Below are 22,244 nucleotides of genomic sequence, written 5' to 3'. Positions count from 1 at the left end.
ACACATGCACAACTGTCACAACGAGAGATTCAGAAATAGAAGTCGATACTGACAAGGACATGCACCAACTTGTTGCAAGCCGACGAGATGGCTCTTTCCCTCCCAGCACTTGAAAGGACGCCACGAATGCACTCCATGCCAGTGCCATAAAATCCTGTCCGTCTATGCAAGACTCAACCTTTCTGGTAGTCTAGCTCCGCAATAGAGTCATGCAACTTTCCCCAACTTTGCAGAAATGGGCATGCGTTCGGCCAGTGAAGACCTTAATATCTGTGCGGTGCAGTGCTTGGGCACAAGTTCATCAGTGTGACGAATGTTAAAACATTAAGAAGCCTTGTCCCTGCCTGAGTTTGGACCGGTCACCGGGCCGTCCCTCGCAATTCACTAGTGAAAAGCCCGGCCTGCCAACCTAGTGAACATGTTCACTGCAGGTTTCCAAGGGTAGGTATTCCTGGCGATCGCCAAATCTCACACCAACACCACTGGAGTGGATTAAAGCACTGCCAGTGTCCACATTATGCATGTAACTGTCCGAGCTCATAGGGTCATTCATCTCAAGTTCTCAATGCTCCTGCATCTGTCAAGTCGAACGGTGAATAACAAGCAGCCTTACCTGCAGGGGCCAATCTTCGTTGGTCCACAACGGCTCTATCAGATGCAGATCGGCATAGGTTGAAGAGATTACCTTAGTTCTGGAGAGCATGTTGTGCATCTGCAGCTGCAACTAAGTGCAGCAGGCTTGCATGGCGCGGAACTACAGAACAAAAGCCAGCCAGTGGTCAAAGACAGAGTAAGGCGCGGTTCCTTCGCCTTGCCTAGATGTGACTTGTGTGCAGCACCCGAATACCAAGATTGGGGTGGCAATTTTGTGACGAGTAACACACAGCTGGTAAGGCGGTATTGAGGTGGCACCCATCTCATTATGCGGGATGGTATGTGCTTCCGGGGGAGCGTAGCACAGCAGAAATAATTGATAACCAAGATTGATATAGGTAGCAGCAGCTGAGCTTCCGTGGGCCGTTTATTGAAATCGAAATTAGTCTCACGAAAAGACATGTCGATCTGACCCTATTCACACAGCCTCTGTGAGATCTGTTCACTTACGGTTACTGAAGAGCCACTCGCATCTAAACCCTGGTAGGGAGAGGACCCTCCCTTGGCCTCGACCTACTCGCGTCTTTGGATGACCTACCCTACGGAGTGACTGCTCACTTGGTGTGATCCATCGAGGGGCAACCTTTTGGGCTCCCCCATTGCGAAGATTGGGCAGCAAGTATCAACAAGGTCAGGGACAAGGCTTCGAGCAATTTCCGCGCCTTTCGATGTGAACTCTGGCGCCAGAAATAGCACATGCGTCCTTCGTCGATCATGTGTCTGGGCATTGATCCGATTCAACGGAACGGGACGCGGAGGTAAGTCTCGCAAGCATGCCTTCGATCCCCTATTATTTTCCTTTCCTGTGCATATTCCGGTGCCTGGCCATGCCTCGTTCCATTCTGGCCGGACGAGCACTACAGAACGCCACAGTTCATGCGGAAACCGTCTCCATGCAGGAAATGTTCCCGAGGCGGCGGCGGCGCACCACTCGGGAGCCTCCAATTTCTCGCAGGCACCCAACCACAGGTGCCAATTGCTATCCGACGAGAACTCGCCCTGAGGGGAGGCGGCACACCCGCCGCTGTCGAAGAGCTTGAGCTTGAGCTTTGTCAACACGCGCAGCCTCATCTGCAACAAAGGAGCACGTAATGGGGAAACGGATGGTCCGTCGATCGGCGACCATACGACCCAATTTCGCAGTTCGTTCTGCTTCAAGTAAGGTTGCCGTGAAATATTATTGCGGCAGGTCTGGTTGGTTCAGGTCTCCAAATATTCTCTTGATGGCGAGGCGCTCTCGGCCTCGGCAGATTTACAATTGGATGGGAATTATGTCAAATCCATCGTGATTGCGAGGTTCCAGGATCCAGAAGATGCGCAAGTAATCGAGATTGTCGTTTCCACGCAAAGGGGTCCTAGCGGGAATTTGGGTTAGTCACCAAGGTGTTCCTAAGACGATGAAGCCATCGCACATGCTCAATTGGGAAAGTTCCCAACTTACGACGAGTTCGAATTGATCTCTTATCATCTCTTGTGATGCCTTTGAACCGACGGCCCATTATCTCCATTTTTCCTGTGTCGGCTCGGGCGAGTAACGGCGCGGAAGGTAGGCCCGCTTTCCGTTTAGAGCAGACATAGTGATGCGGAGTCTCAGGCGCTCGACTCCGGTTTGCGGGAGACAGATTGCTACAACGTTAACGACGGCGTATGCTAATTAAAAAGGCCACAGTCTCTTCGTTCACCTGTCTGAAGCCACCTCAAGCTATCTCAATCACAGAATCGGCAGTATCTCAATTTGGGACAGCGTACAAAGCACGCAAGACTCAAGTTTCATATCAACGTCGTTGGATCTCGGGCCGTGTCAAGCTCAATTCAGCCGAACTGGACTGCAGATCTTGGATCCGAATCCTGACATAAAAGGAGCAGAAATTCAAATCGGCGGATTCGCGCCGAACCTCGCTCACAGGTCAATATACGAAGTGTCACCATGGCAGGCAAGGCGTTCGAGGAATGGACGGTTGAGGAGCCGTACCTCAACATTCACTGCAGTCTTGGCGAGGGTCCATACTATGAGAAGGCGACCAACACGCTGCGTTTTGTCGATATCATAGAGCAGCGCATACATACTGTCAGCCTCACTGACGGACCCGACTCTGTAAAGACGCTTCAGCTGGACAGCCCAGTCGGTGTGACTGCGGACGTAGAAGGTTTCGATCCGCAGGAGAAGATACTCGTAGGATTGAAGTACGGCATTGCACTCCTGGACCGGAAGACGGGCAAGTATGAATATCTCACCAAATTTGCCGCTCCCGGTGACGAGGACAATGATCGACTGAGAGGCAATGATGGCAATGTTGACGTCCACGGCCGATTCTGGATTGGTTCCATGACAGATTTCAACAAGGGAGACTTTCGTCCTGAAGGTAAGCTATCACAGGTTTCGCTCCTCTATGCGCAAGCTAGGGCCGAGTTTCAAAACATTGGGAAATCTAACTCACTGATATGTTAGGCCACCTCTTCCGCTTCGACGGCGGTAAGTCGAGGGAAACAATCAAGGGTGATATCACTATTCCCAACAGTATCAGCTGGTCGCCGGATAACAATATTCTATACTTCACCCACTCAACAGCAAGAACTGTCCATGCTTTTGACTACTCAGAGGATGGTAGTGTTTCCAATGAGAGGGTCTTCTATCAGCACGATGGACCGGGCGAGCCCGACGGCCACCGTATCGACGTAGATGGAAATATGTGGCATGCTGTGTACGGCGAGAGCCGAGTCCTCAAGATCTCCCCGGAGGGCAAGCTCATTGGTCAGATCAATCTACCGACAAAGAACATCACCTGCTGCGAGTTTGTTGGTACGGAGCTGTTCATCACTACTGCTGGCAATGCCGATGGTGAGGGCAAGAGCAAAGACTACGGGGGTGCGTTGTTCCGCGTGGATGTTGGTACCACTGGACTCAAGCCATATCAATTCAAACTCGCCGCATAGATTCTGCAATAAAAGCAGTTGTTGGTTAAAAGTCAGGGCATGTCACATCGAAGCAATCCTTGATAAGGTGTGGCACAGCGTGACCATGTGTAAGCCCAAGGAAATAGAAATCATTGCAGACTACATGAAACTCATCTTAATATTCAATATCTCAATCGCTGTGCCCCTTCTATGAGTGCTTCAATGACAAATATCATTCATCGTAGTCGCCTTGCACATACAGGATCGATCATTTTAGACTAGACATGGTGCAATATTCTGGTGTTGAGGTTCTCATGGCTTCAGCGCGTACATTCTGACTGGAAATAGTTCCTTAGGAAACCCGAGCTGTATTTCAGTCTTGATCAATGTTAATCCTGCTCCCTTGAACAGACTCTGGAACTTCTCGTCGATCCTGGGTATATTTGTCAACTCCAGAAGCCGTGATCGGTGATGGGTGTTTGACCGGCACACTCACCTCGTCACACTGCTATCCACCTCATCGAATAGGTCCGTACCACTTGTGCTGAGGTTTTCCTTGACGACGATGAGGCCACTGTCGGGCTTGAGAGCCGTCTTGCACCGTTCCAAATAGTGGATCAGTTGCTCATCCGTCAAGTGTCCCAAACACCACTGATTCCAAATCAGATCGTATTTGACATCATCCTTAGGACCCCATTCTTCCAATCCGATGTTATAGATGTTTCGAACGCCGCTCTTACCCCTCAAGCTGTCGGTGAACTTTGCAATCGGCTCCACTATGTCTACTTGCTCGGCGATGTCAAGGAGAAGACCTTGTGTTATCCTACCGATGCTGTTCCTGGCAGTCAGATACGGGCACGTGGGTAACATCAAGCCGCGTTCCTTTCTACGTACCCGGCGCCACCTTCCAATGCGCTGCTGACCGTATGTTGGCCATCCTTTGTACCAATACCGAGCTTTGCAAGGAAGTTCCGGGATCCCTGGAGGTCGACCTTTGAGATGTAGGGAAAGCCTCCGAGCATTCCGTTCACGTCTGCGTCAATGCCCTGCCAGTACTGTCGACCGTCATCCTTGCTAATCTTCGTATCGGCAGGTAGTATGTCTTCACCTGGTGCAGACATTGTGCCGGGTTGGGAGTCTATTGGCCAAACAGTGTGGTCGGAGAAGCCGTCATCTCATACGAAGGGGGTAAAGTCACGACGCCTCGAGCGATCTTAAATGGATACTTCCAGTTTTCCAGTCCTGACCCTGCCTTACACGCTATGCAAGATCGTCACGTGCTAATCAATCATTCTTTCCTACGAGGAAATCGCATTGGCAAATCTAATGAGATCAGGTTTCATTTATTTTCATTGCGACTTTCGCACTCAAAAAGATGGCACTGAACCATGATTCGAAATGACCACGACAAAGTGTCGAGTCTCTGCCTACCCACTTGCCAGCACCAACGATTTGAATGACCTGGATACACGACCATGATTCTGAGCGTAGAGAAATCTCAACCTGCCTACAATGCGTACAATATCCAATTATTACTCCACATGAAGCAAGCACATCGCAGCATTTTGGTTATATTGAAGTTAAAATGTGGGAGGCCGGTCTCCGTTGATTACCATTACTTACCTAGGTTGACCCCACGGCTGGGTTATTTGTTGTGGCTCATTCGCAGCGGGGTCGATTTCTGTGGCTTGTCCGCCGAACTTTGGTGGCTATAGGTACCCACTTTATTTTCGCGACAGGCAACAACATCCTCTCCTCCTACCTTTCATGACCATCCACACGTTGTCATCCCTTCAGTGACGCTGTATCACAACAGCTCATCAGATGGAGATTGACGCCTATCATCGCACCATGCTGCCCGAAGCTAGCAGTGGCAATGACTTGGAGGGTGTATCAGATTGCGAGCTGGCCTCGCTATTCGGAGACGACGAAGATGGGGATGGTGCTTCCCTCTTTACGGAAGACCCATCCTCAGCAGAGCATAATGCTGCTTCACAGTCTCCAGCGGGCTGGTCCTGGTCAGGGCCTGGCCCATCAGCCATTTCCTCATTTCCAGAACACTCTCATCAAGAGACCGCGCTTTCTTCGCCATCACCACCTTGCGGAGAAGTGCCACTTCAACAACATGATCAAGTTAGTACCCAGAATCCTGTGGTTTATGAGCAGACTCCATCTGAGGCCGATCTCGAGATGGAGCTGCAGTTGCAGTTGGAGCTGGAGCTTCAAGAAGAACACGATATTGACTCTCCTCAAGCAGAGACAATCGTCGGCCATGACGCTCAAGCATGTCATGCTCAGCCTGTGGAGCGAGTAGCGACCGAGCAGGCTGTACCGGATCGCCCGAAATGTCGTCCTGCTACCCGCAGTAGTCCCCTTCTACCTCCACGGATTGATCTGGAGTGCCCCGACATAGAAGCAATATTGCCTTGCATCAACCTTCGTAGGTCGATACCCGTCCCATTTTTGTGCAGACTTGCTAACTTGTCTGCAGCAGCTAAAGGCTTGACCAATGCTACCATATTTGAGCAACTCGGACTCGATGCAAAGCGCGGCCGCTCACTGATGGCACATGTCAAAGAGTATCTGGCCCAGCCTGAGCACACTATCCACCTCGTTGGCCAACAGGATCAAGACTACCGACGGAAGACCAAAACAGCCCTCATTGAAGCTGCTCTGACTTTACTGGTCATCAATTCGTGGGGTGAAAAATGGTTCTCTCCAGCCCCCTTCCACTCTCAGGATATCGATTTGCTCTGGCCTCAGAATTCGACTGAGTAAGTTTTCCTCCTGGTACCTATAATAACGTATATGACTGCTAACAGCTTTGCAGGATTTTCTATCGCTTCATTCCCCTTCTGTACAAGCTTGCTCGCAACGAATCTCAGCGAAAGTATGCAGCAAAAGTAAGGGACAAAAAGAAAAGCACTGTCGCACTCGCTACGTCACCAGCACCATCTACGCCAGGGTCGTTGGGTGCCCCAAGCCCTAAAGCAGAGTCGCCCACAACAACACTGCACATGACAAATCATGGCAGCTCCCAGTCCAGCGGCACAATGCATTATGTCTCTATTCGTGTAAGTCCCAGCACGATCCGTCCGGAGAAGCGTATGTTAAACCTTCCTCAGACACGTGAGCCAGCCCAACAACCTGATGGATATGGAATCCTGCCTGAGGGGCCACCATTAAAGAAGTTGAAGAAGGACCAACCCGCAATGGAGAACACTGGTTTGCCTGCTTGACGTACGTTGTGAACGTCATGGAAGGGCTCAGAAGAGTTGTCCCGCCGATCACACTCCATCATACTGATGGCCGTCGTACATCGATCTTCTACACACTCTTAACACATCTTGCCGAGAAAGGATTGTTCGGCATTATAGAAGTGTACACAGCAGAGGGTATGGCGCTCATTTCTGACGAGGAATCCTGGGTAGCTGCCATCCGCGCCGTGGACGAGGACGAAGCTATGGACAGGACAGTGCGTGTGCGAATCCAAATAATGGAGCCGGTCGTTTTCAGTTAGTGAGACACAACGCGCTGACGCAGGCAAGTTCGGGTGAGGAATTAATGATTGTATGAATTAATTATAGGAGGAAGACATTATGATGGCTCTCGAAGGAGATGCATTCATTGTCAAAATAAACGGACTGATGTCTGATGTTCGAGAAACTCAGCTTGGGTTCTTTTGGAGCATATTGCGATACTTAATTAGCAGTCATTTGCTATCTGACAACCAATGCACGCTCACTTGGTGCTGTAGGGCTATGATAATCGCGATGCAGCTATACCGACAAAAGTGCCTTAGTCGTATGCTCCCTGCTTGGCATGAAGCTTGGCTGACATAAAGACACAAACTACCAGTCTATTCCCGCCATTTGTACAGATTTCTAACCCTTAGATTCCTTCCCAAAAGCCACATTCTCGTCTCGAGGTTCCCCCAGCTCGTTCTGCGAGACGTCCTCATCCTTTCTCCTCTCCTTCTCGAAGCCAGCATTTCTTTCCCTGTCAGTTGCAAGTGTGCTCGACGAAAAGGACGCCGCCGCAGAAGATGAAGAACTGGACGACGCCCGGCTCTCGGGACGCATGAACTCCTCTTGACGAGAGGTTGCCTTCTCTTCGTCACTGGGAGGCTCCGGCTTCAGCCCTGTCGGCGCGAACCGTGACTTGATTCGGATCCGCTCGCCGTACTTGTAGAACGCAAAAGGAATGATAGCCAGCAGCGCCGCGACGCCGCCGATGAGAGAGCCGCCGCCGCCGACGCCGAGCGCATCGAACATGTAGTTCGTGAACAGCGGAGCAGTGGAGCCCGCTGCTGATCGGCACACGGTGTTGGCGGCAATGGCACTTGCGGCATACATCAAGTAAGCGTCGACGAGATCTATGAAATACAAGGTTAGCGAGCTCTTTCCCTCTACCTACTAATAAGAGCTTGGAGTGTCTTACAATTTAGATATGCAACGAAGATCAGAAGCATAAAAGTGGACAAGAAGGCGCCGGCCATGGTTGGCACGATCCAGTGAACAGAGTTGTAGTTAGCAGACCAAGCCAACCAGAACATGCAAATAGCAAATCCTATCCCACCGACCATCGCAAGAGGGAGTCGGTCCTCGGGCTTCATCTTTCTGCCAGCCTTGACCTTCTTCGCCTGCTTGTGAGAGTCGATCAATATGAAGCCGGCGCCGAGGAAAGCACCCAAGATGGTCCCGATCAGGGGCAGCTCTCCCACGCCAGGATTCCAGCCCCTATGTTCCTGGAAGACAATGGGATATATGGAAAACAGCATGTAGAGAAGGAGGTAGACCATGGACATGTAAATGGCGCACAGGAATGATATCGTGTCGAAAAGGATGATCCATGGTCGGGTCAGAGCGATCTTGTAGACATTGAGGAGAGACCGATCAGTGTCCTCGATGGGCGCCTTGACATCCTCGTATCCAGGGATCTTGGCCTCTCTAATTCGTTCCGCCTTGTGCATGAGAATAATCGGGGCATATGTCTCGGGTATCGTGAACATGAGGCAGGCCGAGATACCGCCCAGCCATAGCAGGACGTAAAAGCTCCATCGCCAATCCTTCGTCATTCCTAGGAAGCCTGAAATGACGGGTCCAAGAGCTGGTCCTACCCAGACCATACAGCTGAAGCCAGCCATTGCATTGGCTCTTTGAATGGGGTTCCATATATCGGCGAGTACTCCAGGGCCGTTGGAGAGTGGTGCGCTCACGAAGGTCCCAGCGAGAAAACGTCCGACCAGCAGCGCGCCGAAATTGGGAGCGAAGGCGCAGAGGAAAGTGAAAGCAATGTATATCAGAAAGGTTATGTAAAAGATCCATCTTCGTCCGTAGAACTCCGACAAGGGAGCAAAGACGAGAGGACCAGCGCAATAACCTAATAGAAACAGTGTAATTGTAAGGCCGGCGACCTCGAGCGAGACACCGAACTCTTCCGCTATACTCTGTATGCTTATTAATATTCGAACGGTCTTAGATTATGGGGTGAACGCACCTCAAAGCACCCAGAAGGACTCGATGATGCAAATGTGGCATTGACGACCAAAAGCACGGAACAGACGGTCACGTACGACCTCCTGGCCATAGACCAATTTTGTGGAAATTCAACGTCGTCCGGTTCAAAGTCAACATGTCCATCGTCGTTAAGATAAGGCGGGCCATCGTGAGTAATGTCTCGGTTTCGATAAGGCTTGGCTGTTGGCCGCGATAATATTCTTATAAGTCCAGCCATAACCGAGATAAAATTCAAGACATTGGTCTATCAACACGGCTCACGTCTTCAAAAAAAATACTATGTGTTGAAATTCTTGGCACGTAGGGATTCATGTCTAAATACCCCTCCCTCTTACAAGGCTGGACTTAATCGGCTTTACCACACACAGACACACACACTCTGATGACTCTTCACCCCCTGACCAACCTATCTAAGGTACCTGGGAGCGGATGCTTTGTAATGGGGGTCCTCCGCTTTTGACTTTGTACCGAAGATCGCGAGCTCAACGGGAAGATCGGCCACGGTCACTATCTACATCCGACATCTTCAAACGACGTACCGACATCCGGTGCTCTGCTCATCGAAAGGGCGGCGCTTTGGGGCAATAAATCTAACAAGGGTCTGTAGGGCTCAACAGGAAAGCGATGTGGGAAGCTAACCGGATAGCCTGCCGGTGTTGCTGATCATTGACTATCTCGGTATCATCAGCGTCCTTTTGGTCTTGTTAGTCATTGCCCCCCCAGGCGAAATATCAAGTGCCGTAATGTCCGAGAAGACGTGATTGTTTTATGAGTGGTTGATGTCATTCTACCTACAAAATTCCATGATGGTGTTTGGCTGTCCGAACATGGCATTTCTGAAAGGAGTTGGAATTGACGCTGTGCTGCTATTGCTTTGAACTACTCCTCCGCCAGGGTAATAAATGTTAGTTCAGCAAGGGTGTTATTATCTCCTCAACAAGGTATTACTATCTTTGTGGAAGTTGATAGACATAGAGTAATAAACAGAATATTCGAGAGCCTCGTGAATTTTACGATTCTCAGCATTGATTATCTCCACCTTTAAGAATTAACGTTTGTTACCCTGGCCGAGGCGCAGACAAAGCTGCTGGGCGTAAGCTATGGGTTTGCTTGCAACTAGAGACAGGTCGCTTCGTTAAAGCATGTCAGTTATCTCAGAGAGTATCATTCGTAACTCCCGTTAGAGTAGGCTCTTCCAGCAAGTCAAATATTGTGTAAGATAGATTATCCCAGGAAAGCATGAAGTGTTCAGGATTTGTAATTCAAGATACATTCGAAGGGGGACACCACCGAACATGCATATTGTGCCAGACACGGTAGAAGCTCCTACGTCATGGCAGCCCGCAAGCCACACCTCCCCACCACCAGCCACAGAGATAACAGTGCGATAAGCAAGCCAAGAAGATTTCGAGGCAGCCGCATCAGTGGATCAGTCCCACCTTCGTCAACTTCGACGTTGCTCATTCACCATAGGAGCAACCGCGCAAGATGACGGCTCCAAGATGACAGAAAGGGATCGCTCACCGAAGAGGGTGAGGATAGTCTCAGCTTTCAATCCCCTACAGGATGATGATGATCGTCAAGAGGCGAGAGATGACTGGACGTCGCCTCCTCAGCGACCTCCTCGCTCGACATCCCGCGATGGCGCACCAAAGGACGAGGTAGTCGCGGAGCCGCCCGCCGAAGCCAACGCCAGCAGGTTCCGCTTCAAGTCCAAGCACTCAAAATCGCGCCGCCGCAGTTCTCGCCAGCGCGACGAGGACGATCGTGACCGCGACCGCGACCGCGACCACGACCACCGTCGCCGCGAGCGCTCCCGATCTCCCAGCTCGCGCCATCACCGGCATCGTCACCACCACAGCAGCCACCACCACCACCGGCACAAGAGGCGGCGCACGCGCTCCGCCAGCCCGCGGGAGGCCGAGCCCGTCGACCCCCACGAGCCGCCGCCGCTCGACCCGGAGACGGCGTTCCGCGAGTCGCTGTTCGACGCCATGGCCGACGACGAGGGCGCGCTCTACTGGGAGGGCGTGTACGGGCAGCCGATCCACGTCTACGAGCGGGACAAGGTCAACGAGCAGGGCGAGCTGGAGAGCATGACGGACGAGGAGTACGCGGCGTACGTGCGCCAGAAGATGTGGGAGAAGACTCACGCCGGCTTGATCGAGGAGCGCGCTCGGCGGGCACGGGAGCGGGAGGCGAGGGAGAAGAAGGCGGAGGAGGACAGGAGGATACATGCCGAGATGGAGAGGAGTCTGAAGAGGGGCCAGGAAAGGAGGCAACGACGGGTCTGGCAAGAGCGCTGGAGCGATTATCTGAAGGGCTGGACTGATTGGGATGGCACGGTGGCCAAGGTCCCATGGCCGGTGCAGAGCAGCGACCGAAGAGACATCGACGAGAAGGAGGTTAGATCCTTCTTCGTCAGAGGTCTTGACCTTGAGGAGCTTGGAGAGACCCAATTTGCAGCGAGACTCAAGGATGAAAGAGTCAGGTGGCACCCTGACAAGATCCAGCAGAAACTCGGAGGTCAAACGGACGAGGCTCTCATAAGGGACGTCACGGCAATTTTCCAGATCATTGATAAGCTCTGGGCAGATACCCGGCCAAAGACGACCTAAACCACGAGATATGAATCAAAAACAGAAGATACCCGAGATATCATTTCCAAATCGAAACGTTTTATTATGCTAGGCTCCTACATGTGGTTTGCTGAGATCTACGAAGCTGCTCTGTGTTGGTTGAGACATTGTGTGCAAGACGTTGCTCTTCCCAGACACTCACCAAATTCAGCTTGCTTGGACAGGATGGTCAACTAATTGCTCAGTGAAAGATGCAACATCTTATCTCACCCATTAAGTTGAAACAACACACGGCAAATCTGCAATCTTAACATATCCACAGTTATCCGTGCGCGTCTGCGAAACAATCGGTTCTGGAGCAAATGTTCCTGAAACTCGGGGAGGCGGCTCCCCCAGAAGCAATGTGTGGCTGGACGAGTCTTACGCAGCAAAAGCAAGGCGGTGATCACCACAGCGGCACAAGACAGATTACGATATTCATGATATTTCTGGTTTCATTCATGTTATGTTGTCATTATTACGGAAGTATCCTTTCCTTGACCTATTCCCATGATGCAGTATGTGCTACCCGATCCCATGCTCCAATTAATGCCGTAGCCACACAAACTTTGGTATCTCTTCACATCCGTCAGGGCGGATGAGTGATGTATCTGTCGTTTTTGTCACATTTCGTCTTGTTTACAGGTTGGCCATCAGAGCGGCGCCGCCGAGCAGCGCACCCATGCCGATGGCGGCAGTCTGGAGCGGGCCAGCATTGTCTGTGGCGCTGGTCTGGGCGGAGCTGGCGGCGCTCTGCACCGAGCTGACCTTGGAGGCGCCGGCGCTGCTCAGGCTGGCGATCTTGGAAGAGATGGAGGCGGAAGCAGCAGAGCCGGTGGCCGTGGCCAGGTCGGAGGACAGGGAGGCAATGCCGGAGCCAATATTAGAGGTGATGGAAGCGATGTTGGAGCTGGCGGCGCCCTCGATGGAGGAGACGAGGCTCGATGCCTGGGAGGCGATGTTGGAAGCCTCGCTCTCAATAGAGGAAACGCCGCTGGCTATGGCACCAGTCTCAGTGGCAGAGACAACGGGGACGGTCAAGTCTTGAGCCTGAAGAAGAATTAGATATTGATCACTGTTCATGTAAATGAACTGCAACATACCGCGCCGAAAGAGGCGAGAGCCAGGAGAACAGCGGAGTACTTCATCTTGAATGTAGGATTGTAGAGGTAGGAGAGTAGTGGATAGATTTGAGGTAGGATGAAGAGTCTCTGAGGTGAACAGAATTAGGATGGAGGTTTGTTTGGTCAAGATAATGGAGAACTTGAGCAGAGAGGAACGAGCATCCAACAGATACTTATAATTCGAAGAAGCAACAACAGCTACATAGTTCTCTACCTAGCTAGAGTGGTCCGATTGCAGGTGACCCAGACAGGCAACCGGACGTAAGAGATGCATCACCAACATGCAGCTTCGGATGGCGGCATTGGGGAGCCAGACTTAGATCGGGGGAAGGTCCACCCAAATCGTCATTCGCCCAGCCTCAGCAGGTGGAGAACGGGGCCGTCTCCAGGGAAGGAGAGCTGCAGGAGTGATGCTAACAGCTGAGAGGGCATAGGCCAAGTCGGAGCACCGGCACATCGAGCCTCAAGAGCACCAACCGGTCCAGAAGCACGCAAGACGCCTGTGGCACGGGTGGCACAATGTGGCTGGTGATTGCGTTGGCCCTGAGGGAGGCGGGTCGATCATCCTTGGTTTGGAAATGTTGCCATCACTCAGGAGGGACTACTGCACAGTAATACCAAGGAAGGACTTTGGCCAATTGGTGGGTTTAGTCTCGATCTTCCCTTTTCTGGCGATGGCGATGGTCGCCATAACTGTAAATAGCGTATGGCCTAGACGAGTCCTTGTCTTTGCTTGGTCGCTTTACTATAGTGCCGCTTTTCTTGTAGAGACGAGGGCTGGGCTGAGCGAATGGCCAGGCCTTTGGCCTTGCAACATTTGCGTCATAGACAGCGGCAGTCCGTTTCAGAGGCAGCTTTGGTGGAGCGGCCACTAATCCCGGCCCTGCAGCCCCGCGGGTTGGCTGGCCTAAGGCCTGGAGCTGCATGCCTAGCCGTGCTAGCGCATCCTGTTTGTCATAGAATCCTGCGCCCCGAAACCCGCTCAGAAGAGTTGGCAATGTACGTACAACATCCGCCACCAAGACGGAACCCCAAGTCAGCATCTCGAGAATCGACTGGCCTGCCCCGGAGCGGCCGCCAGAGGGAACCTTATGCCTTGCATACTCCACTGGCCCACTGGGGCACTGATGATGTTATTGTTTATTTGTTTGTTTGCTCCGATGGTCTCCGTTTGTGCTCCCTAAGAGTCAATATACTATGTAGATGTTGGCGTCACACGCCGTTAGTGCCTGCGTTAGAAGCTGCAGGCTGCGCGGATTGGAGCCAGGATGAGCAACCTTAATTGGACGCCAGGCTCTCTCTCACACAGTAGACTTGAACAAGGCTCTCCAAACAGGTAACTGACCGGGTGCTGGAGAGGGCTTGTTAAACGGGCAACTTCCGTCTCCTGCAACTTAGCTTCTCGTCTCAGAAACCTGGCTGATAGAAGGACTATTGCAGACGGTGTGCTTCAGACGTCCCGGTATGGGGATATTCCTTTCTTCAACTCCGAGACAATCTCGGCAGCTTCGTCTGCACTTCTCGCCTCAAAGTCGTATCTCTTGCTCTCCGTGGCTTTGAAAACCAGTAGCTAGAAATGACGGATGTTAGCTCGTCTGACCCTGGTCGTGAAACAAAAACGTTGCACAAACCTTGAAATTCGTCGGGTGTCTCCTCGACACCTTGCAACCAATTACGTTGCTGAAATGTACAGTTGTTGTCTTCCCACCGCCATCCACCAGTGCTTTGCCCGCTGACGAGGGCACAATGTGGACATACTCTCCATCGATGACGAGTATTCTCTCGTTCATGGTAGCGAACCGCATCGTCTGTTTCCGCCAGACCACGTACTTCTTGTAGTTGGCATTGCCGAGCTCTTCCTGCGCAATTGCTTCCTTGGCCAACGGATGGCTGCCCATCTGGGCCTTTTTGGACTTCTTCGCGGCCTGAGCCTCCGCGAAGATTAACGGCCGCGGTGACGAGCTGCTCGGTGATCCGGTCAGTGTAAGAGGGCCGTCTGTAGCGAAGCGCCGCCTGTAAAGCTCGAGATCCGAGATGGCCCCAATTGCTGCTACCGGGCGATCTAGCAGAACGAGAGCGCCCGATCCGGGTATTTTGAGGACATGATTGGCCTTGTCCAGCTGCCTCTTACGGCAGACAAGGTCCAAAACTTCTTCCATGTAGGTGTCGGTGGTGACATCGAGGGTGACCATCTGCCCAGGAGCGATATCTGAAGAGAGGATATGAATGCGCAGTAGCTTCTTTTGTCCTCTTGTTGTGTTTTGCATTGGAGCGGATGGACGTGGTGCATCAGCCAGGACTGTATCAGACCGCCATGTAGTCGTGATAACTGGGTTGCCCCGCGGTTCTCTGGGTGCAAGTAGCGACGGGTTCAACATTGGCGTGTTTCGTGGTGTGATTTCCTCATCCTTGGCCTCTTCAGCGACCTCCTCTTGGTTGAATTGCGGCGTGGCAGTTTGGTTATCCTCAAACTCATCCTCTGAGGCCTGCACCAGCGCAAACTCATCAAACACCTTGGTATTTGACCGCCCTCGTCCGGGCCGGCTGCTTGGTGCCGAGACAGCTTGCGGGCGAGGTCCATCCTCCTTGTTGTTAGGTGCAGTCACGAAAGATGTGAGCGGTTTCGTCCGCTCAAGTGGCGGGAAATCATCATCCACCTCACCACCTTCCTCCACCATCTTCAGTGTCCACCAGTTGACATTCAGCTTGTCCGCCGGGAGAGAGGGCTCCAGCTTCTCCTCGTTGTAGCGCCACAGGCTAAGGCCAATTGAGTCGGCAACATTCACAGGTCGATCCCCCGTATTCTCCTCACGGACTGTTCTTCTTATCATGACCTCGAAAGGCGTAGACGCCGTCTTCGAGAACGGAGCGTAGATACGTAGCATAATAGGATTTGACTCCCCCTGCCCTGAAAGCGTCGCAAAAGTCTCAAAAGGCATTGCCGGTTTCGTCTTCTTCGCGTTCAGAGCAGCGGACAACAAGCTCGTCGGCTGGATCATGCTGATAGGCCTGATGGTGCTTAACGGCCGTGGCGGCGGGAGCTCTCCGACAACCTGCGTAGGCGGTGGCATATGTGATCTTCTGATCGTTGACGCTCTGCGGAACTCTCGTGGCGGTGTGCCAACAACCTGCTGCGAGGGTGCAACGTTCATGGTCGGCATGGTGTTCTCATTGGCGACTAGAATGGACGCGGAGTCAATGCTCTCGTTGAAAACAGAGGAGATATCCGATCCGTCAGAGTCTTCCTCTTCTTCCTCGAGCAGATCACTCTCTTGCCTCTTGATACCCATCGTGGGCTCTGCGTTGATCTTCGTCTGGATTCGCACAGCCTTTGCAGCTGCCCTAGCGGCCTCCCGTTGCCGATGGAACCCAGAGGCATCGAACTCGTTCTCTGACGACACCTCGCTGCTCGTCACAGTGTCCCGCCTCGCCCTCTCTTTGACCGTCTCGAGAGCCGACTGCGAGCCCCGTCGCGGCGGCGCCGCGCGAGGCGACGAGGCCGTCGTCATCTGCCGCAGGTTAGACGACTGGATGGGCGACGACCCGGAGCGGTTCCGCACGGGCATCTTGGCAAATTTTATCTGCTGCGCGGCGCGCTGGTCCGCCTCGTCGTCGCTCTCGTCGCTCAGGTCGCTGCTGTCGTCCTCCTCCATCTGCTCGCGCCGCCGGCGCCGCTTCGTCGCCGTGCCGGGCCCCAGCGTGTCGGCGCCCCCGCCGGCGAGCGTGCCGCCGCCGCCGTCCTCGGGCTCGTCCTCGAGGGTCAGGCCCGCGGCCCGCGGCGCCTGGAAGTACTCGGACGCGACGGCCGTGGGGATGGGCGGCGAGTGCGTCCGCTTGATGAGGGACGGGTTCGTGCGCCATCCTGCGGCCTTGAAGGACGCCGAGTTCAGGAAGTTGTCGTTGAGCGTGATCAGCCGCTCGCCTACGCCGTCGGCGATCTCGGTCAGGTAGCTGGTTCGTAGCTGGTACGAGACCAAACTATGGGTTCATCTGTTAGCTTCCCGTATACGATGCGCGCCTCGATTGCGTGGGTAGATCTTACTCCTCTACCTGAATCATAGACATAATGAAGACGTGCGCAACTCCGAATCGAGTATTTGAAATGAAGGAGAGCGTTCTGCGAATCGTTCACAAGCTGTACGTACATGGACCTGCCATTGCGCGTGAGTGTGTAAGTGCTGCGAAGTTGGGGTTGCGGTCTAAGATGGTCAGCCTTGTAGCCCCTTCTCGTAGCGTAGTGTGGGGGTTTCAGCCACTAGCCATCTATTCTACCTAGGTACTTATCACAGCCTTGCAACTTTTTGAGCCACACCACCTCAGACTACCAACAACTTCCTCCTTCCAACGCGCTGTTCGCCGCCAAAAAATACTAGGGCGAGATGGGCCTCGTAGACTACTCCGACTCGGAATCCGACAGCGAGGCGCCGCAGCCAAACGCGAAGAAGCCGTTCCAGAAGATCGTCGACCGATCGCATCCAGGCAAGATTCTCGTCAGCCTACCGCAGACCGCCGCCGCAGACGAGCCGGCGGGGAGCGAGGAGCCGGCAGCGAAGCGCATAAAAGTAGGAGGAAACCGATTCAGCGGCTTCGGCTCCTTTCTACCGCCTCCCAAGGCCGCGGGGAAACCTCCACCTGCGCAGGGCATTGGTGGTGGCAAAGCGGCACCCCGGATTGGCGTGCACCTGAAGACGAGCTCGGAGGCTGCCTTTAGCAGAGATCTAGGCGGAGGCGAAGACGAAGAGGATGGCGCGCAGTCGAATGGGTCCGGTTTGAGCCTGCCACCGCCAAAAGCGCAAGCTCAGCCGTCGATACCTGCGGACCAGAAGCCAGAGGAAGAGGTGAAGCTCGTGGGCAAGCCGTTGATGTTCAAGCCGCTGTCGGTGGCGCGGAAACCGGGGAAGAAGACCGCAGCGAAGGCGGGAGTAGGGAAGACAGCCACTGCGCAACAGAGTCGGACTTCAACACCAATTGCGGCTCCTAAGGAGGAAGTGAAGGAACCGCCAGCGAAGAGGAAGAAGGTGTCTCTCTTCTCGATATCAGACGAGCCGCCTACAGCAAGCACACCTGTCGTAGACGAAACAAGCTACGAGCCTCTATATGATGGCTATGACGACGGCGCAAACGGCGTCGCCGACGACCTCGACAACTATCAGTACGACCAAGCACCGCCCTCCACATCGTATCATCCCACCACCACCACATCCGGCGCGGAGTCCCTCGACACCATAGCCGACGACCTGAACCTGTCGGCCGCGGCGCGGCGCGAGCTCTTCGGGCGGGGCCGCAGCGGCGCCGGCGCGTCGGCGTCCAAGGTGGTCAACTTCAACATGGACCGCGAGTACCAGCACAACGAGGAGCTGCGGGCCGCCGGCGAGCAGCAGACGTACAACCCGGTGCGCGCCATCGCCCCGGGCAAGCACAACCTGCGGCAGCTCGTCAACGCGGTGCAGAACCAGCGCGAGGCGCTCGAGGAGAACTTTGCCAAGAACAGGGAGACCAAGAACCAGGCGGCCGGGCGCTATGGGTGGAGGTGAAGCCGCAACTGTTTTGTATCGTGTTTGGGGGCTTAGTTTGAAGAGATACCTCGGGTACATAGGCCTGCATGGCGTGGGGCTGTCCACAAATAAGACAACTTTGATGGCGTTATAAGTCATTCTCGCTGAATTGTGTCAAGGCTGATACTGTGCAATTGTAGGTAAGCCCCTTAGGGGTATATGATTGTTGTCAAATCAGCGCTTCTATATGACAATGATATCTATGGTATACAAAACGCTATATCCGCCCAATGCAAGTAGGTCTAGAGACCGGTATCTATCTTTGTAATACATGTCGTCATGAATATATGTGTGTATATGTATGCACTGTTCCTCTGCTGCTGCTGCCACTGCTGCTCAGCACGTCTCTACAGCAGCCGTCTTGGCCTTCCACGAGTCGCCCACCATCAGGAACCCCCACTCGCCCCGTGTGGTGGGCGAGATATCGTCATAGTCGTTCGGCGTCATCGGCCCCATCTTGTGCGGCGTCAGCGCCGAGACGGGGCTGAACATGACCTCGTCGATCGAGAAGGAGTTGAAGAGCGGGAACGCCGGCCCGCGCGTGTTGCTGCTGGGCCGCGCGGTCAGCTCGGCGTCTGCATCGTCCTCCTCGTCATCGCGCGCGATGTCGTGCAGCTCGATGTTGATGGCGTCGCCGATGGTCACCTTGGGCTGCGGCGGTGGTGACACCTTTTTGGCAGGCTTGTCAAAGGTTGTCTGGAGTCTAAGCGCGGGGCCTTTGAGGCCCGGCGAGGGTGTTTTGTATGGTGATGTTGACTTGGGCGGGATCACGCTCGGCGTTGGTGTGGGCTTGGGCGTGGGCACCGCCTTGACGGGCGTGATGACATCTTCGGTGTCGTCTTCGTCGTCCTCCTCAAAGTCTGTGACGTCGCCCTCCTTGTCGGACCCGAGCGGCTCCTCGGGGAGGGGCTTCGGCGACATGGGCTTCGGCTTGACGACAATGTCGACGTCGTTCTCCAAGCCAGAGTCCTTCTCCGGCCCGCCGTAAGCCCGGCGATACATGCGGCTGACGTCGCTCAGCGCGGCGTCATTCACGCGCAGCCACTCGTACGAGCGCAGAAGCAGGCTCTTCTGCAGCTTGCGTCGGCCATTAGACAGGACGTAGCGGCGGAGCTCATCCACGGCGTCCTCGAGACGGAATGCGGAGCTGGTGCTTGTGTAGCTGGCCAGTGCACTTTTGAATGTGTACAGGTGATCAAGTGATAGGAGCGTCAAGCCCTCTGAAGAGAAAAGCACCTCATTCTGGACGATGGAGCGGTGAATTAGATATGGGGACAGCCCATAAGTGGTGGCAGAAACAGGCGCAGGGAGCCAGTCAAGTCTGTGAGATGTCAGGATGAGTCTCCTATTATCATGAGGGGTTTTATCTTACCCGATGCGGAACTTCTTCTGGGCCCTCTCCATCACCTGCGAGAGGACCTTCTCCATTCTCGGGTTCAATGGAGAGGCATGGACCAGCTTGATGCCGAAGACGGCAGGGGCAGGGAGGCCACAGGAGGCGTCAGTGCCAGTTGTGGACGAGGCAGTCACAGATGTGGCAGGCGTCGCCGGCGTCCTTGGTGTCCTCGGCATGGAAGCCGGGCTCATTGGCGAGAGAGGCCATCTTAGTCTAGGGCTGGAGGTTTCGACTGAGGATGTGGAAGAGGCAGGAGAAAAGATCGGTGATACGGTCTTGCTCCGCTGAAGAGGCTTGACATCGGATCTGCTCTCGAGAGATGCCAGATTGGGATGAGTCCCGGACCTGACGAGCTGCTTGATGGCGGCGACCGGCGCGAAGGCGGATCTTGGTGTGCTGACTGCTGAGACTGGAGCAGGGGTGGCTGGGGGTGACAGTACGCCGGGTGAGGGCATGGGAGAAGCCGCGCAGACCTCAGGGAGTTGGTAGTCTCTGCGGACGACGACGAGAGTGATGTGGAGTCCTTTGCGCGCCAGGCGTTTAGAGGCGTAGTCCAGCGCCGTGGTCATGTGTGGAGGTAGGTGGCGGGCATCGAGGATCGAGGTGCCAGCCTCGAGGGGGGATGAGATGCGATCCTTGAGAGACAACATGGTGCCTTGTGTCTAGAGAGAACAGCTGATAAAGAAAGACTCTAGAAATGAGGGCTGAGGGTGCTGTCTGGTGGATCGTCGGCAGCAACGTCAGTCAAGCAAGTTGCTGTTGAGATTGACTTTCAAAGTCGTCTCTTGATCCGTGAGCGGTGAGGTGTTCTGATGTCTTCAATGTCATCACTGGAGGACGCTATGTTTGAGGAGCGAGACGGAGGCTCTGATATATGAATTCGGCTCCAGAGATCTGGAATTATATTTGGAGATGAAACAGGGCGTTAGGCCAGGAACGAGATGAGATCTAGCTGCTAGGAGGAGGAGGAGGAGGAGGGGGAGAGAGGGGGGAAGGGGGATAAAAAAAGCAGCAGCGGCTACCAAACGAAACATGAAACAAGATGGAAATATCTTCTGGAAATGCTTGTTTATCCCCCTCGTTGTTTCAAGATCGCCCGCCTGCCGGAAGCGGTACCAAGCCCTGGTGAGGGTACAGTAGGTAGAGCAGATAATGGGACCTTGGGACATTGGGACATTGGGACGTTGGGGGCCGGAGGCGTTCGTGGCACCCCAGCCAGCCCAGGAACCGCTTTACTGTTCTAGATACTATCATCATCATCAGCCTGCGTAAGGCGAGGAGGGATCATGATTGGGTGGGGAGGGGGTGAGGTAAGGCTGCCCTTGCCCAGGCGTCCCCTCTCCACCTGCAACCTGCAACCTGCATGTCACTCCAGTCCCAGTCCGGTACACAAGCGGTCAGTCAGTCAGTTGACAACGGCACAGAGAGGGAGAGGGGAGAGGAGAGAAGAGAGAGGGGATACATGAGAGAGATGCGGGCCTGTGCCCTGGTCGCGTTCACACGTCACTTTACGGTCTTGTAGACTTGTACGCCTTTGGAGGCCCGGCGGCTACGTGTGTCTATTTTGAGCCCATCGGCGGGGGAAGAGGGGGGATACTACGCACTACCTGGGTACTGTGCACTAAGGCCCTGGCCCAGATTGGCTCCAGTGTTTCCCCAAGTGCCGGCCCCTCCCTTAACCCCTGTCCAGTAGCTCACCTACCCCCTGCACGGGCGGGCCACAGTGCAAACGGCCACTTCGCAAGAAAGAGAATGCGCAACTCAGTGTGTTCAATCATGAGGGGACATGACATGACATGACATGACATGAGTGTGTTTGCGACAAAATGAAGCTGGCGTATACGTACAGACTCAAGATTGAAGAAAGGGGTAATATCCTATCTTAGAGGAAGACCTTGGGTTGAGTTCAAAAGAGTACTGCATAGTACTCCTCTCTCCGGCGGCCACGAGCAATGCAGGGGTCTCCCGTCTACCTTACCAAGATAGATCGGCCTTGTGTGCTCGGACAGGGATGCTCGTGCATTGCAGATCCTCGGTAGGGCACACGGTTGGACAACCTCTCAACAACCACCGCCAGGACAAGAAAGAGGAAAGAGGCCGGTAAAAATAGAATTAAAAATAGACAGACAGGGCAGGCAGTCAAAGATGACCGGCTGCGGCCAGCCCTTCAACCAGCTGCATCCTCCCCCCGTCCGTCCATCCATCCATCCATTCACACCGAAGCCATCTCGGAGATTTTGTGCCTCTCTCTGGCCAGCCAGCCAGCCAGCCAGCCATCGTCATTCAGCTAAAAAAAGGGGAGACACTGCTACTGCAGATGCAATGCCCAGCAGGCCAGTCCTTTGGGCCCCGTTCTATAAGGGTAGGCATTATTACCGTACATATGTCACCGGCCGGTCCATTCTGCGCGACCACATGTCGTTGGCGGCTACGTCCGTCGATGGGCCATCACTTCTCGGCCCCGTCTCTACCTAGCTATTCCC

At 54.0% G+C, this 22,244-nt stretch overlaps 8 protein-coding genes across 8 annotated transcripts; 3 read left to right on the top strand and 5 right to left on the bottom strand.

Moving 5' to 3' along the window:
• Positions 1 to 2,581: 2,581 nt before the first annotated feature.
• UCRPA7_3849 (putative regucalcin protein) lies at positions 2,582 to 3,588 on the top strand (the record flags this gene model as incomplete). Its single annotated transcript, XM_007916446.1, has 2 exons — positions 2,582 to 3,017; positions 3,104 to 3,588. 2 exons carry the CDS (start codon positions 2,582 to 2,584, stop codon positions 3,586 to 3,588), a joined length of 921 nt encoding a protein of 306 aa, XP_007914637.1.
• A 273-nt stretch (positions 3,589 to 3,861) lies between these two features.
• UCRPA7_3848 (putative duf858 domain-containing protein) lies at positions 3,862 to 4,670 on the bottom strand (the record flags this gene model as incomplete). Its single annotated transcript, XM_007916452.1, has 3 exons — positions 3,862 to 3,982; positions 4,046 to 4,381; positions 4,444 to 4,670. The coding sequence occupies 3 exons, from the start codon at positions 4,668 to 4,670 to the stop codon at positions 3,862 to 3,864; spliced, it is 684 nt and encodes a 227-aa protein (XP_007914643.1).
• Positions 4,671 to 7,433: 2,763 nt separating this feature from the next.
• On the bottom strand, positions 7,434 to 8,626 carry UCRPA7_3847 (putative benomyl methotrexate resistance protein; the record flags this gene model as incomplete). Its single annotated transcript, XM_007916430.1, has 2 exons — positions 7,434 to 7,924; positions 7,990 to 8,626. 2 exons carry the CDS (start codon positions 8,624 to 8,626, stop codon positions 7,434 to 7,436), a joined length of 1,128 nt encoding a protein of 375 aa, XP_007914621.1.
• Positions 8,627 to 10,570: 1,944 nt separating this feature from the next.
• UCRPA7_3846 (hypothetical protein) lies at positions 10,571 to 11,686 on the top strand (the record flags this gene model as incomplete). Its single annotated transcript, XM_007916408.1, has 1 exon — positions 10,571 to 11,686. One exon carries the CDS (start codon positions 10,571 to 10,573, stop codon positions 11,684 to 11,686), a length of 1,116 nt encoding a protein of 371 aa, XP_007914599.1.
• Positions 11,687 to 12,325: 639 nt separating this feature from the next.
• Positions 12,326 to 12,834, bottom strand: UCRPA7_3845 (hypothetical protein; the record flags this gene model as incomplete). The annotated part of the gene is made up of 2 exons (XM_007916416.1): positions 12,326 to 12,736; positions 12,790 to 12,834. 2 exons carry the CDS (start codon positions 12,832 to 12,834, stop codon positions 12,326 to 12,328), a joined length of 456 nt encoding a protein of 151 aa, XP_007914607.1.
• Positions 12,835 to 14,260: 1,426 nt separating this feature from the next.
• Positions 14,261 to 16,869, bottom strand: UCRPA7_3844 (putative stress activated map kinase interacting protein sin1 protein; the record flags this gene model as incomplete). Its single annotated transcript, XM_007916406.1, has 3 exons — positions 14,261 to 14,380; positions 14,442 to 16,788; positions 16,853 to 16,869. The coding sequence occupies 3 exons, from the start codon at positions 16,867 to 16,869 to the stop codon at positions 14,261 to 14,263; spliced, it is 2,484 nt and encodes an 827-aa protein (XP_007914597.1).
• Positions 16,870 to 17,189: 320 nt separating this feature from the next.
• On the top strand, positions 17,190 to 18,344 carry UCRPA7_3843 (putative mitotic checkpoint protein prcc protein; the record flags this gene model as incomplete). Its single annotated transcript, XM_007916449.1, has 1 exon — positions 17,190 to 18,344. One exon carries the CDS (start codon positions 17,190 to 17,192, stop codon positions 18,342 to 18,344), a length of 1,155 nt encoding a protein of 384 aa, XP_007914640.1.
• Positions 18,345 to 18,701: 357 nt separating this feature from the next.
• UCRPA7_3842 (hypothetical protein) lies at positions 18,702 to 19,793 on the bottom strand (the record flags this gene model as incomplete). The annotated part of the gene is made up of 2 exons (XM_007916428.1): positions 18,702 to 19,686; positions 19,738 to 19,793. 2 exons carry the CDS (start codon positions 19,791 to 19,793, stop codon positions 18,702 to 18,704), a joined length of 1,041 nt encoding a protein of 346 aa, XP_007914619.1.
• Between the last annotated feature and the right edge of the window lie 2,451 nt (positions 19,794 to 22,244).

This window comes from Phaeoacremonium minimum, assembly GCF_000392275.1.
Source record: "Phaeoacremonium minimum UCRPA7 unplaced genomic scaffold PA7_03_scaffold_292, whole genome shotgun sequence".
NCBI lineage: Eukaryota > Fungi > Ascomycota > Sordariomycetes > Togniniales > Togniniaceae > Phaeoacremonium > Phaeoacremonium minimum.
The sequence above is the reverse complement of the archived record's forward strand: the minus strand, read 5'-3'. Positions and strand labels throughout refer to the sequence as shown.